This window comes from Plecotus auritus (assembly GCF_963455305.1).
Source record: "Plecotus auritus genome assembly, chromosome: 5".
NCBI classification, from domain to species: Eukaryota; Metazoa; Chordata; class Mammalia; order Chiroptera; family Vespertilionidae; genus Plecotus; species Plecotus auritus.
In genome coordinates, this window is record NC_137776.1 from 4,035,363 (window position 1) to 4,050,508 (window position 15,146).

Below are 15,146 nucleotides of genomic sequence, written 5' to 3' on the forward strand. Positions count from 1 at the left end.
CCCAGGTTCGATTCCAGTCAAGGGCATGTACCTTGGTTGCAGGCACATCCCCGGTTAGGGGGTGTGCAGGAGGCAGCTGATTGATGTTTCTCTCTCATAGATGTTTCTAACTCTATCCTTCACCCTTCCTCTCTGTAAAAACCAATCTCTCTATATAAAAGCCTAAGCGATCATTTGACCGTTCGACCGGTAGCTATGACACGCACTGACCACCAGGGGGCAGATGCTCAATGCACAGGCATAGAAACATGGAATAGACTGATGAATCTCAGAGGGAAGGGTGGAAGAGATTAATCAAAGATCTTATATATGCATATTAGAGGCCTGGTGCATGGATTTGTGCACCGGTGGGGTCCCTTGGCCTGGCCTGCAGGGATCGGGCCGAACCCGTGCACTGGGCCTCCGACATTCCCCAAGGGGTCCCAGATTGCGAGAAGGTGCAGGCCAGGCTGAGGGACCCCACCGGTGCACAGATTTGTAAAATATATTTAAAAAACACCAACAAAACAAAACAAAAAATCCCAATATTCTAAAGCATCACTAGTTTTCAATTAAAAAGTGAACTTCGTTTGGAAACATCTGAACGGTGTTGGAATGTGAACGCCGACGTTCTTAAGCAATTCAAAACACTCGTCTGACCTGCGGAAAATCAGTGGATTTTTCTAAAAGCTTTTCCCCATAAATTTTGTGACCGAGGTAATTTTCTGCGTGGAGTTTAACTCCCGGAAGTCATGACTAACACGTTTCCCTTCATAAACATAGCATTGCACTTAATTATTTCTCTTTAAGAAGGAAAAACAACAGTGGTAATACGCTAAATTTAACTAGATTTTCTCAGCCGAAATTCCCCTTGTGTGTGTGATGGAAGAAACTCGATCTGAGGTCACGTGGGAGCCGGGGTCCTTAAAGGAAGCGTTTCCTTCCAGAATCACCTAACAATGAAGCTTCCTCGGGGGCTGTTCCACACCCTCGTTCCTGCAAGCCCGCACGTCCCGGGGTTTGGTGTGATTGAATACATGCTGGGCCGAGGATGTTATGGCCCTGTGACTTCCACGGGGACTTCCCTGTTGGACGGGGCGGGGTCCAAGGTCACTGGGGCGGATCGTCCTCGGAGTGGACGCCCAGGGACCCGAGAGGCGGACGTAGGGGCAGAGCAGAAGATGCTGGTCTCCGGCCCAGTTTCGGGGGTTCCCTGCTCTTGGGATGAGTATGATCACAGGGTCTGGTGCCCAACCCGTGCTCCCTCGTGTTTGACATCCACGCAGACGTCTTACGTGGAGCTGAATTTCATGCTCAGCAGACATCCTTCCAACACAGCTCGATGGCTTTGATCGTTCAAAGCGGCGCCCGGGGCCACTTTTTTAGTTTGTTTCCCTCAAGCTCGGAACCGATCGCAGGCCCCGGACCCGGGCTTTGCGGTCCGTGACCACGTGTTGTAGGGACTGTCGTCCGCCACTTGAGTTTCTGACTTTGTGTTTGTTTTGGAGTCGGAGGCCTCACGCGCCTGTTCCTAACCGTGTGGATTTCAGCTCTCAGCCAGCTGCGGGGCACGGTGACGCCGAAGCCCTGTTCTGTGGGGGGGGCCCGGGTGCGGGGACTGGCACAGTGTGAGCCCCCCACACACACACCCCCGGGCACTGTGGGCGCGCTGGCCTCTGTGGCTGTTCCTTGTCTGCTTCCTGCTGCTCCTGTGCGTGAGCGGGTTCCTCGGGCTCGGGTGACTGTGGGCTGGCGCCCTTGGGGATGGTGCGGTGAGGCGGGAAGGGACCCCCAGGACCCCCCCCCTCTCTCTCCCCCAGAACACCAACGGGATCCTGGCCATGCTGGATGAGGAGTGCCTGCGGCCCGGCACCGTCACCGACGACACCTTCCTGGAGAAGCTGAACCAGGTGTGCGCCACCCACCAGCACTTCGAGAGCAGGATGAGCAGGTGCTCGCGCTTCCTCAACGACACCTCCCTGCCGCACAGCTGCTTCCGCATCCAGCACTACGCGGGCAAGGTAGGGGGGGGGCGGGCAAGGTAGGGGGCGGGGGGCGGGCAAGGTAGGGGGCGGGGGGCGGGCAAGGTAGGGGGCGGGGGGCGGGCAAGGTAGGGGGCGGGGGGCGGGCAAGGTGGGGGGGGGCGGGCAAGGTAGGGGGGAGGGGGGCGGGCAAGGTAGGGGGCGGGGGGCGGGCAAGGTAGGGGGGGGCGGGCAAGGTAGGGGGGGGGCGGGCAAGGTGGGGGGGGGCGGGCAAGGTAGGGGGGGCGGGCAAGGTAGGGGGGAGGGGGCGGGCAAGGTAGGGGGGGGGCGGGCAAGGTAGGGGGGGGGGCGGGCAAGGTAGGGGGCGGGGTGAGGGGGGGCCGGCAAGATAGGGGGGCTGAGGGGGAGGCTGGCAAGGTAGGGGGCGGGGGGGTCCAGCAAGGTAGGGGGGGGGCGGGCAAGGTAGGGGGGAGCGGGGCGGGCAAGGTGGGGGGGGGGCGGGCAAGGTAGGGGGGAGGGGGCGGGCAAGGTGGGGGGGGCGGGCAAGGTGCGGGGGGGGCGGGCAAGGTAGGGGGGAGGGGGGCGGGCAAGGTAGGGGGGAGCGGGGCGGGCAAGGTAGGGGGCGGGGTGAGGGGTGGCCGGCAAGGTGGGGGGGCCGGCAAGATAGGGGGCTGAGGGGGAGGCTGGCAAGGTAGGGGGAGGGGGGGTCCAGCAAGGTAGGGGGCGGGGTGAGGGGGGGCCAGCAAGGTAGGGGGCGGGGTGAGGGGGAGGCTGGCAAGGTAGGGGGAGGGGGGGTCCAGCAAGGTAGGGGGCGGGGTGAGGGGGGGCCAGCAAGGTAGGGGGCGGGGTGAGGGGGGGCCAGCAAGGTAGGGGGTGGGGTGAGGGGGGCCAGCAAGGTAGTGGGCAGGGTGAGTGGGGTGAGGGGGGGCCGGCAAGGTAGGGGGCGGGGTGAGTGGGGGTCAGCAAGGTAGGGGGTGGGGTGAGGGGGGCCAGCAAGGTAGGGGGGTGAGGTAGGGGGCGGGGTGAGGGGGGGCCGGCAAGGTAGGGGGGTGAGGGGTGGCCGGTAAGGTAGGGGGCGGTGTGGGGGGGGCGGCAAGGTGTAGGGGGCAGGGTAAGGTGGGGGCAGCAAGGTAGGGGGACAGGATGAGATGGGGGCAGGCGGGCAGCAGGGTAAGGTGGGGGGGCCGGCAAGGTGGGCACCAGCAGGGTAGGGGGGCCTGGAGACCGGGCCTCAGAGCGGGCATCGGCCCACCGCCAACTCGTGAGGATCAGCTGAGCTGCCAGAGGGTAGGACCACGGGAATGGAGTCAATGATCGTGTACTAACTGTGTGGGGTCGGATGGATACCAGGCGTATCAGGGTTCACGTCATAGGTTACACGATGTCTAAGCACCGTGCTGTGCACCTGAAACTAACAGGAGATTGAATGCCAGCTGCAACTGAACCATGGAAAAGTAAACAGTAGGATCAGGAAATGTTCCATAGAATCTGGACCATGTTGAGCAAAATCTCCCTAATGCTCAGGCTGAAAGGAAAGCCGGTGAACTTCATGAAAGAGTTCGAATGTGTTTTAAAAAATGGTTCTATTATTTTCAAGCTCTGAGCTGTCCTATAAAAAAGATCTATCAACACAAATAAAGGGGATTTGGCAGTAAACATTAAAGTAATAAGGTTTTAAAAGCACAAACCACTTAGGAAAAAATATTCTTAGATTTAGAAATGACATGGGAAAATATCTACTTTAAAAAAAAACACTCATTTGCTTAATATTTGGGAAAATTAATTTTTTATGTTATATATATATATATATATATATGTTAAAAACAGTTTTAATAATAGATTAATTTTTTGTACTCCTAAAAGAATATTGAATGTAGTTAATATTTATTTTGTTATAAATAAGGTTGCAAACTCCAAAGGGGAAATAATTCTTAATTATGTATTAGTAAAAATGAAGTATATAGTCTCTGACCTACCTTTAATTTTAAAATGTTGAAACTTGTACTTTATTTTCTTCATTAGCCTAGGCCAGTGGTCGGCAAACTCCTTAGTCAACAGAGCCAAATATCAACAGGACAACGATTGAAATTTCTTTGGAGAGCCAAATTTTTTAAACTTAAACTTCTTCTAACGCCACTTCTTCAAAATAGACTCGCCCAGGCTGTGGTATTTTGTGGAAGAGCCACACTCAAGGGGCCAAAGAGCCGCATGTGGCTCGCGAGCCGCAGTTTGCCGACCACTGGCCTAGGTTATTAAAAGATACTTTTCTGGTCAATTTTGCTGCTGGCTTGGGATGTCGATGAAAATTTAATCTTATGTCTACTTTATTTCCTCCTGTGCACTTCTTTATTTTCCAAGTATATTTTTATTGATTTCAGAGAGGAAGGGAGAGGGAGAGAGATAGAAACATCAGTGATGAGAGAGAATCATTGATCGGCTGCCTCCTGCCCACCCCACACCGGGGATCGAACCGTGACTTCCTGGTTCGTAAGTCAACACTCAACCACTGAGCCATACTGGCTGGGTCTTCCCGTCTGCTTTTAAACAGACTAGAATTGGCACATGTGAACTAAAAAAAAATAAAAGTAAAACCTCAAAAATGTGCTCAAACACCAAAAAAAAGAAAATCCTTTGAAAATGCTAAGCCTAACATTTTTGGAATTTATTCTTGCAGATCCTGAATGGTAATAGAATTTATTTAAAACTCTTCCGTGATTTAGACAGTTGGCATTTAAACTTGGATGCTCATTCGGCATCAGAGGGTGACTCACGTGTTGGGGATCTGATGGGAAAGAAGACACTGGGATATTAGCTAGTCCGGGAATATTAGCTAGTCCGGGAATATCAGCTAGTCCGGGAATATTAGCTAGTCCGGGGATATTAGCTAGTCCGGGGATATTAGCTAGTCCGGGGATATTAGCTAGTCCGGGGATATTAGCTAGTCCGGGATATTAGCTAGTCCGGGGATATTAGCTAGTCCGGGATATTAGCTAGTCCGGGGATATTAGCTAGTCCGGGATATTAGCTAGTCCGGGGATATTAGCTAGTCCGGGGATATTAGCTAGTCCGGGGATATTAGCTAGTCCGGGGATATTAGCTAGTCCGGGATATTAGCTAGTCCGGGGATATTAGCTAGTCCGGGGATATTAGCTAGTCCGGGGATATTAGCTAGTCCGGGATATTAGCTAGTCCGGGGATATTAGCTAGTCCGGGGATATTAGCTAGTCCGGGGATATTAGCTAGTCTGGGGATATTAGCTAGTCCGGGATATTAGCTAGTCTGGGGATATTAGCTAGTCCGGGGATATTAGCTAGTCCGGGGATATTAGCTAGTCCGGGGATATTAGCTAGTCCGGGGATATTAGCTAGTCCGGGGATATTAGCTAGTCCGGGGATATTAGCTAGTCCGGGGATATTAGCTAGTCTGGGGATATTAGCTAGTCCGGGATATTAGCTAGTCTGGGGATATTAGCTAGTCCGGGATATTAGCTAGTCCGGGGATATTAGCTAGTCCGGGGATATTAGCTAGTCCGGGGATATTAGCTAGTCCGGGGATATTAGCTAGTCCGGGGATATTAGCTAGTCCGGGATATTAGCTAGTCCGGGGATATTAGCTAGTCCGGGGATATTAGCTAGTCCGGGGATATTAGCTAGTCCGGGATATTAGCTAGTCCGGGGATATTAGCTAGTCCGGGATATTAGCTAGTCCGGGATATTAGCTAGTCCGGGAATATTAGCTGGTCCGGGATATTAGCTAGTCTGGCAATATTAGCTAGTCCAGGAATATTTCACCTGTGGCTTGACATCCTGGCGTGCGAGTGTCGGTTGCTGAGTCTCGTGTTGCTCATAGGTGCTGTACCAGGTGGAAGGATTTGTTGACAAAAACAATGACCTTCTCTACCGAGACCTGTCCCAGGCCATGTGGAAGGCCGGCCACACCCTCATCAAGTCTCTGTTCCCCGAGGGAAACCCCACCAAGATCAACCTGAAGAGGCCCCCGACAGCCGGCTCGCAGTTCAAGGCGTCCGTGGCCACGCTGATGAAAAACCTGCAGACCAAGAACCCCAACTACATTCGGTACTTCGGGCCCCCAGCTTCCTGGCCGTTCACGGGGGAGGCCTCTCCAGGGAGAGCCCTGTCCTGTTGGCTCAGCCTCCGCGTAGCCCAGCAGAGGGTGACGAAAGCACGCACAGATCAGATGACAGTGTCCCAGGCTTGCTTAAAAAATGCCCCAGGGCCCCCCCCTCCCCCCAGTAAGGGATTGAAAAGAGAGGGGGAAGGAGGCATAGATAGTTAATGAAATTGGGTTGTTGGCACAGGGAGGGGCCTCAACTTCCTGTACTTTTTAGTAAGTTATTTAAAGATATTGAATAAGATACGTTCTTAGTTTTAATAAGATAAGCAATATGCAAATTTTTGGTAAGGTTCTGCATAAACGGTTGGATCATTCTGGGTTTGTTTTATGTTAACTTGGCGCGTTGGAGCGGGGGTGGGCGGGGGGTCTTAGTGCAACTTCTGTCCTGTGGGGCTGACGGGCCAGGCCGGGAAGAAGCAGTCATTGCTAACCCGGCGGGAGGTTGGCAATAGCGATACTCGGAGAAGGCCTCTGGGCTCTCCCTGCATCTCGGGCATCTTAGCCCTCAGGTTCGGGGGAGACTGCGAGGAGCAGAGTCGCTCTTGGGGCATCTGGGGAGCGAGATACCAGGAGGTGTGTGTCAGGGCCAGGTTCCATCCACACACGCACACCCACACCCACACCCACACCCACGCGCCTTCTATAGTCTGAGAATTCAGTTACCAGGAGACAGGGAGGAACGTGTTTGTGTTTGGCTTGTTTACCTAATAATATCTTAGCAACAAATAAGCAGGCAAAATCCCCTGGTTCGATTGCAGTCGGGGTAGAACGTATTAATTAGGTAAAAATCCTGGTTTCATAAGAAGATAACCAGGAACCTTAGGACCAGTTTCTCTCTGATTTCTTTTTTTAAAAGCGTAGATGTCATCCTTTGGTGCCCTATTAAAAAGGAAGGAAGTACAAGGACATAGAGACACCGTGTTGCTTTCTTTTAAACATGTTTTTATTGATGTTTAGAGAGAGAGGGAGAGGGATAGAGAGAGAGGAACATTGATCGGCTGCCTACTGCACACCCCCTACTGGGGCTCGAGCCCCCAACCCAGGCATGTTCGCTGACCGGGAATCGAACCCGTGACCTCTGGGTTCAAGGGTCGATGCTCAACCACTGAGCCACACCGGCGGGGCATGACACCATGTTTTTAATCCTTTCATTGAGATATATGCGTAATAAAATATGGCCAAGCACAGGAGTGCTCATTGTACAGCTTGTTGAAGTTTCACATATGTGTGACCCATTCAGACCAAGATACACAACATTTCCATTACCCAGAAGGTCCCTGTCCCGTCCCTGTCCCTCCCCTCGCACCCCTCCCCAGGGGTGGCAGCAGGACTGATTTCTAACCAGAAGTTCTCTGCGCGTCACAAGGGGATCATGAAAAGTGTCCTCCATGTCAGACTTCTTTCACTCGGCGAAAGGGCAGTGGGACTCATCAGGTCATTGTGGGAGCGGGACAGAGAGACACATCAATGATGAGAGAGAATCACTGATCGGCTGCCTCCTGCACACCCCCTCCTGGGGATCGAGCCTGCGACCCGGGCATGTGCCCTGACTGGGAATCGAACCCGGGACCCTTCAGTCCGTAGGCCGACACTCTATCCCCTGAGCCAAACCAGCCGGGGCAGGACTTGTTTTTTTATGGCAGTGTAGGTAGTGCCTTAATTTTTAGGCTTTTGGAAAATGATTTGAAATAATTTCAAGAGAAATGACTGGGTTCCCCAAGGGTAATAAGTACCCATCTCCCACCTTGTGGAACCCAGACGGATGCTGTCCCTGGAGACAGGGTTTAACGCCTCGGTTACCTTTCAGGTGCATCAAACCAAATGACAAGAAAGCAGCTCACATCTTCAGCGAGGCCCTGGTGTGCCACCAGATCCGGTACCTGGGCCTCCTGGAGAACGTGCGCGTGCGCAGGGCCGGCTACGCCTTCAGGCAGGCCTACGAGCCGTGCCTGGAGAGGTACAAGATGCTGTGCAAGCAGACGTGGCCTCACTGGAGAGGGCCGGCAAGGTGAGCATCATCGGCCGTGCTTAGCGATGAGGTCTTAAAGCACACGGGTCGCCTGTGGTATTCACATGCTCCTAGGCAGAACAAGTGTATGAAACATGGATGGAATCTCGGCTTCGTACCCTCTTCCATCCGGGGTCATTCTGTGCTAACCCTTAATTAATTATAGAAGTCTCAGTTTTGTTTTTGTTTGTTTTTAATATACTTTATTGATTTTTTTACAGAGGAAGGGAGAGAGATAGAGAGTTAGAAACATCGATGAGAGAGAAATATCGACCAGCTGCCTCCTGCATACCCCCTACTGGGGATGTGCCCACAACCAAGGTACATGCCCTTGACCGGAATCGAACCTGGGACCCTTCAGTCCGCAGGCCGACGCTCTATCCCAGGCGTCCTCAAACTACGGCCCGCGGGCCACATGCGGCCCGCCGAGGACATTGATCCGGCCCGCCGGGTGCTGCTGCCTGTCCTGCTTAGCAGCCGACGCGTCCCGGGCCCGCAGTGCACATAGGAATTTGTTCATAGTTTGTTTTTTTAAACTATAGTCCGGCCCTCCAATGGTCTGAGGGACAGTGACCTGGCCCCCTGTTTAAAAAGTTTGAGGACCCCTGCTCCACTGAGCCAAACCGGTCAGCGCGGAAGTCTCAGTTTTCTTTAAGGTCAGAACAGGGCTTACAAACCCACATTGGCAACTTGCCTGTCCTGTGGTCACTTAGGAGGGGTTCATAATTGATCAGTGCATTTGTGTGGAGTCGTGGAGGGTACAGTTGGACAGGCATGTTGGATCACTGCTCTCAGCCCGTCCCCCAGAGGGGGGATTAACCCCAGAGAGAGTCCGGGGGTGGGAGTGAGGGTCCCACTTTTTACCCACGTCTGCACCCATTGGGAGCAGCTAGAGTCCAAGGTGTCAGTGTCTTTGCTGGCAGAGCTAGATGGGAGGTTATGGGAGGCGGGGGCCATCCTCAGAGGCATATACATAATAAAATATATGTACGCCTCCCCGGCCCTGATGGCGCTCGCCCATCCAGTCTCAGGCGGAACCTGGGCCACGGCAGGCCGCTCCCTGGGGCAGCCCCCGGCGCTCTCCATGTGCAGGGTGAACTGCTGTGCTGGGAGCGGGGGGAAACGGGGGGTCGCCGCCAGAGCGAAGTCAGGCCTTGCCTGTTAGTGACCCTCCTTCTGCTTTTACCAGTCAATGAAGTCACCCCTTTCCTTTTTTGTTTTTAATACATTTTATTGATTTCAGAGAGGAAGGGAGAGGGAGAGAGGGAGAGAAGCATCAATGATGAGAGAGAATCATGGATCGGCTGCCTCCTGCACACCCCCTCCTGGGGATCCAGCCCACAACCTGCATGTGCCTTGACCGGGAATCGAACTGTGACCTCCTGGTTCATAGGTCGATGCTCAGCCCCTGAGCCACGCCAGGTGGGCTGCCCTTTCCTGCGGGCGGCGGAAACTCCCGACCGCTCCAGGAAGCCGGCGGGCCTGTGCTGCAGCCTCGGCAGGACGGGGGCTTGTCCTTGGGGGCTGCCCTTGCGCTGTGCCCGTGTCACCGGTGCAGTTCCCTGGGCCTGGCCTCTCACGGGAACCCCGGCAGCATTAGACACGCCCCCGTATTCGGGGAGATGAACTCCAGCCGCGGGGTGTGGTCTCCCGTGTATAACGGAACACCCGAGGAACGTGGGTCCTGGTGCTGGTTCAGTTCTCAGGACTGACCTCCGGGTTCATGGTCAGTGGGCACCAACACACAGGCCAGGGGTCTGACCCTGCCTGGTGCTCGGCCCGCAGGTGGTGGGGTGTTCAGTTGTAAAGACTGATGTTGAAGCCAGGGTCCAGGACAGAGAGGTCAGCCACGCCCAGGCCTTGCTCCTCCCGCCCTGGAGGCCCACGTCCCATGCTCCCCATCGTCCGGCACTTAGCACTCTCTCTCGGGCTCTGTCCACACCCTGATGGGCAGAAGCAATGTTTAAAATGTCTTTAAGAATCAACGGAGTGAGTTAATAATAGGTCTGAGTCCCATACACACCCTCCTGGCCCGGTGGGTCCGTTGCTGTGGGTATATTTGATACAAGTGTTGCTTCTGCGAATGAAATCAAGACATTGGCCGTCCTACCACCTTTTCTTAGAATATGCAGTTCTGAACCCAAATTTGCTCTCTTGGCATCTCCTGGACTAGGTTTAATTTGTGGAGTTCCGTCTTGGTTCTTCGATAGAAGAATACTCCCTGAAAGAGCGATTGTTCTGCTTGGGAATGGAACTACTGTTTGGTGCCACTGGGAATGTGATAGCGTGATTTCAGATCAGATAAACTGTTTCTGTGACTCGGAACACTCACTGTTTTCATTGTTTTATAGGCCCGGTGTGGAGGTGCTGTTTAATGAACTGGAGATTCCTGAGGAAGAATATTCCTTCGGTCGATCCAAGATATTCATCCGGAACCCGAGAACGGTATGCCGTCGAAACCTTTCCACTCTGAACGTACGTCGTCATCACATGGACAGGTCCTCAAAGTCTGTTCCACTTGGGGACATGACCCCTGATGCTGCCGAGAACGCCCCGTTCTCGTTTTTATCTCGAATGCCCAAGAGGACGGGCAAGTGAGGGGTCATGGCAGAGCACGTGTTTCTTTTTTTCTTTTTTCTTTTTTCTAAATATATTTTATTGATTTTTTTACAGAGAGGAAGGGAGAGGGATAGAGAGATGGAAACATCGATGAGAGAGAAGCATTGATCAGCTGCCTCCTGCACGCCCCCTACTGGGGATGTGCCCGCAACCAAGGTACATGCCCTTGACCAGAATCAAACCCGGGACCCTTCAGTCCGCAGGCCGACGCTCTATCCACTGAGCCAAACCGGCTAGGGCTTTTTTAATTTTTTTTTTATTAAGGTATTATATGTGTACATATCTTACCATTGCCCACCCCCCACTCCCAAGCATGCCCTCACCCCCCAATGTTTTGCATCGTTGGTTATGCTTATATGCATGCATCTAAGTCCTTTGGTTGATCTCTTATTTCCCCCACCTCTCCCTAACCTTCCCGCTGTAAGCACGTGTGTTTCTTATGAGACATCCACGTCTTTGATCGGATAGGCCGTCCAAGAGAGAAATCATATCCTGTGCATGCAGCAACAAAACCTCGCTAATTCGTAGGAGTCGGAGATAAACTCAGTCTGCGTTTGTGATATCTGCATTATTTAACAATTTAAGGAAAGACAGCCCTATTATTTAGAAGTATAGGAAGGCACTCAAAAAAATTTTTAAGTTAAAAAGAGACACTTAAAATTTTACCTGGTAGGACTCTGAGGGAGGCTTTACGAATGAATAGACTGGGACGAAGTGCAGTCCGCGTAAAGCTGATTGGCGATTTGGAAATCTGGAGAATTTGGGAAGGGTTGTGGTTGTTTGAGAGGAGTGTGGCCAGCTCCTCTCTTTGACTGATAAATGCACCCTCCTGGATGGTGTGCAGGCAAACCGGAGCGGCGCTCAGCCCTCTGATTCGTCACAAGTGCCGAGTCGCCAGAATCTAAATGGCGGGTGCTGCGTGAATTCGTCAAAATCGTTTCCCCGTGGGCGGTGGCCCGTGGTGTCTGTCATGAAGACGGACAGGTTACTCCTGTTAATCTCAGCACGGTGGCCTCCACCATCGTGCCCTCTGACCTCCCGGGAACATCTGTCCGGGATGCCATGAGTATGTGCTGGGTTTGTGACGGGCCCACCTCCCGTTTCTTGGCAGCTGTTCAAGTTGGAGGACCTGCGGAAGCAGCGGCTGGAGGACCTGGCCACGCTCATCCAGAAGATCTACCGCGGGTGGAAGTGCCGCACGCACTTCCTGCTGATGCGCAGGAGCCAGATCGTGGTGGCCGCCTGGTTCCGGAGATACGCCGTGAGTCCCGCACTCGGCTGCCGGGACAGGCTTGCTGCCGAGTATTCCTCACGCGCTCTCTGTGCACGCCCTTTCCACGTGCCTGACTCTCCCAGCGAGCCCGTGAAACGCGTGCCCCTGTGGTTCCTTTAGATTTCTTTTTTAATTTTTTTTTAAGTCCTCCCCCAAGGATATTTTCCCAGGGATTTTTAGGGAGAGTGGGAGAGAGAGGGAAAGACAGAGAAATATCCATGGGAGAGAAAACACATGGATGGGTTGCCTCCTGCACGAGCCCCAACCAGGGCCCGGGCCGGGGAGGAGCCTGCAACCCAGGTGCGTGCCCTTGACCGGATTTGAACTCAGGACCCGTCAGTCAGCAGGCTGATGCTCTACCCACTGCGCCACACCGGCTAGGGCTCTGGTTCCTTCGTAAAGAGGAGAAAGCGAAGGCGTGAACCGTTAGGGAGCTTGCCCACGGTCACCCAGCTGCTAAGTGGCCACGGTGGGATTGGAATGAAGGATGTCTTCAGTCAGAGCTCACGTTCCCGTGTGTCACCGCGCCTCCCACTGGGGTAGATACGGTGGGACGTCTCCCTCTTGAACGTGGTCATGGACCGAAGGAGACTATGTCCTTTAACCCCTGGACAACGGTAGAGTCAGTTTTTTCAAAATCATTGGTTCTTCTCCATTTCTTGTTAGCAGCGCTGACAATGGCTTTTAAATTCCAGAAAGCTGAGGCCACATTTTCGTAGAATTTTGCGTTTGGCTAAAGGCCTTCTTTAGTTCTCAGACACTTGGCCCTTTCTGGTGGGGGGTCTCGCGTGGCTGCTGCTGGGAGCTCCTTGCCTGGGAAGTGCAGCCCAGCGAGGGGTGCGGGTCGTGGTTTGGGGTTGTTGGGTGTTTCGTTTTCTTTACATGTTGGTTTCCGGGAGGAACAGGGGTGACCAAGAGGCAGTGGCACCAAGTGAGCCACATGCTCTCTCCCCGCGGTACTCCGGATAAGTAATACAGTAAACGATGTCACCGGAAGGCCCCGTTCCGCGTGCTCAGGGCTGCGCCCCTGTGTGTGCTAACACCTCCCCTTCCTCCTCCAGCAACAGAAGCGGTATCAGCAGACGAAGCACTCGGCTCTGGTGATCCAGTCTTACATCCGGGGCTGGAAGGTGAGAGAAAAGAATGCGCCTTCTTTACTTGGGGCTCTCGGGTCCCTGCAGGGGGTCGCTCCTGTCTGCTGCCTGCGCCCTAAACAGCCAGGCGGGAGGATAAACACTGGCCAGCTGGGGCCCTGGTGGGGCGTCTGGGCCGCTTCCTCCTAACGGCCTTCTTTTCCAGAGCTTTGTTCTCGGGGCAGGAAGTCCTTGAACTAATTCCGTGCGTGACCTCGACATCCTCTCGCCCTGCTGGTGCGGGAGGCGGTGTGTCGTCAGCTGCCCCAGGTGGTCTGCACCTGTGCACCCCCCCAGACCTCGCTCTCCCGGCCCCCGCGCCTCCTCTGACTTCCTGGCCGTCATCTTTCCGCTGCCCTGTAACGCATGGTCAGGAGATCCTGAGCTCTGGCCATTCTAGTGGGGAGAGTGGGTAACAGTGGGTCACCTCCTTGGTCTGGAGGTCAGCAAACTACGGGCCACCGGTAGCCTAACGTTGGTTATCGCCCAGCCGGAAAGCAAAGAACGGGTTTGATGTTCTTAAAGCATTGTTAAAAGACAAGACGGTTTCATGTAAAAAATGATGTGAAATGCAAATTTCCTAAAACTGAGGCAGATGTGAACGACACAGTTGGTGCACACAAAGCTTCATGCTGTCACCCACGCCCCCTCCGTCTGCCTCCTGCCTGTGGCTGCCTTCGCGCTGCAGCGGGGAGCTGATGAGTGGTCAGTGACCTGCAAAGCCCAACATTCTTGCCAGCAGGCCTCCTGCGGAAAGCGTTGCTGACCCCACTCTGGGTCAGAGGTACTCGGGCCTATGCTGACCCCGTCCTGTCGGAGGTTGTGTGGATTGGGCTGAACCCGGAGCCGCTACTTCACGTTGTCCTCATGCCTGGAACCCCTTCAGAGCAGAGGCCTGGACGCATATGAGCATAAGCAGTGGACACACACAATACGCGGGGAGGCTAGGAGAGGTCCATGGGGGAAAGGGGGACATATGTAATACTTGCTTTTTTAAAATATATTGTTACTGATTTCAGAGAGGAAGGGAGAGGGGGAGAGAGAGATAGAAACACCAATGATGAGAGCGAATCATTGATCGGCTGCCTCCTGCACGCCCCCACGCTAGAGATCGAGCCTGCAACCTGGCCATGTGCCCTTGACCAGAATCGAACCTGGAACCCTCCATTCTGGAGGCCGACTCTCTCTCCGCTGAGCCAAACTGGCTAGGGCTATAATACTTTAAGCAATAAGGAATTTTTAAAAAAAGAACATAGGCCCCTGGGCCAGGGGTCTAGTGGCCGGTTGACCTTTGTCTGGGCCCGTGAACAGCCTCAGGGCTGGAGTCCTCCCTCAGCAAATGCCAGAGACCAAATCCGAGCCTGTAGCCTAAGTGCGGTCACCACCTGCGGGTGGGTCTTTGGCCTCATGACTGGGTCCTGGGTGGGGTCTCCAGTCCAGCGACGTCAGGGGCAGGACGCAGAGCCCACCTCCAGCCAGGCCTCCTGCCTCCACAAGATCCGTTTCCAGCAACTGCTGGAGAGAAGCGTTTTTGGACGTGAGAATTTCATATTAGCAGATCTTTAAACATCGCTGATTAAAACTATAGCTACAGTTCTGTCCTCCGACGACAATGCGGAAAGCGATGGAACGGGTTTGGGTGGATTGTTGGAGATTCTGCAGCCTCGTTGTAAGGCCTGCTCCTTCTAGCTGACGGGCGCCGGCCTGTCTTGCTGTGGCCCGGTTTTCCCTGACCCACACGGGCGTGGGAGGCTGCTGTCCCAGGCTCAGGGGCCGCTACACTGTCGGGCTGGATGTGTTTTCACTTACGACTTCTCATCGTCCGTTTTGGGCTAATTAGCAACGTTCCCTTTTATTTATATACTAGTAGCCCTGCACACAAATCCGTGTGCCGGTAGCTCTCTGCGGGGCCTGGCCGCTCCACACCCGCTGCCCAGAGGCCCTCCGCGGCCGGGGTGGAATGCTTGCCTTGTTACCGCAGCAACGAAGCAAGCATTCTGCTAGGCAGCTCACGCTGC

The 15,146-nt window shown here is 54.1% G+C and overlaps 1 protein-coding gene across 8 annotated transcripts in view; it reads left to right on the forward strand.

Annotated features, from left to right (window-relative positions):
- The window catches only part of MYO1B (myosin IB), a 158,554-nt gene that overhangs the window by 123,069 nt on the left and 20,339 nt on the right, over positions 1-15,146 (forward strand). For all 8 annotated transcript variants that reach the window (XM_080667320.1, XM_080667324.1, XM_080667322.1 and 5 more), the window contains exons 16-21: positions 1,800-2,000; positions 5,811-6,037; positions 7,903-8,103; positions 10,455-10,548; positions 11,834-11,983; positions 13,057-13,125. In XM_080667320.1, the coding sequence (XP_080523446.1) occupies positions 1,800-2,000; positions 5,811-6,037; positions 7,903-8,103; positions 10,455-10,548; positions 11,834-11,983; positions 13,057-13,125 (942 nt within the window). The remainder of the gene's footprint in view (positions 1-1,799; positions 2,001-5,810; positions 6,038-7,902; positions 8,104-10,454; positions 10,549-11,833; positions 11,984-13,056; positions 13,126-15,146) is intronic.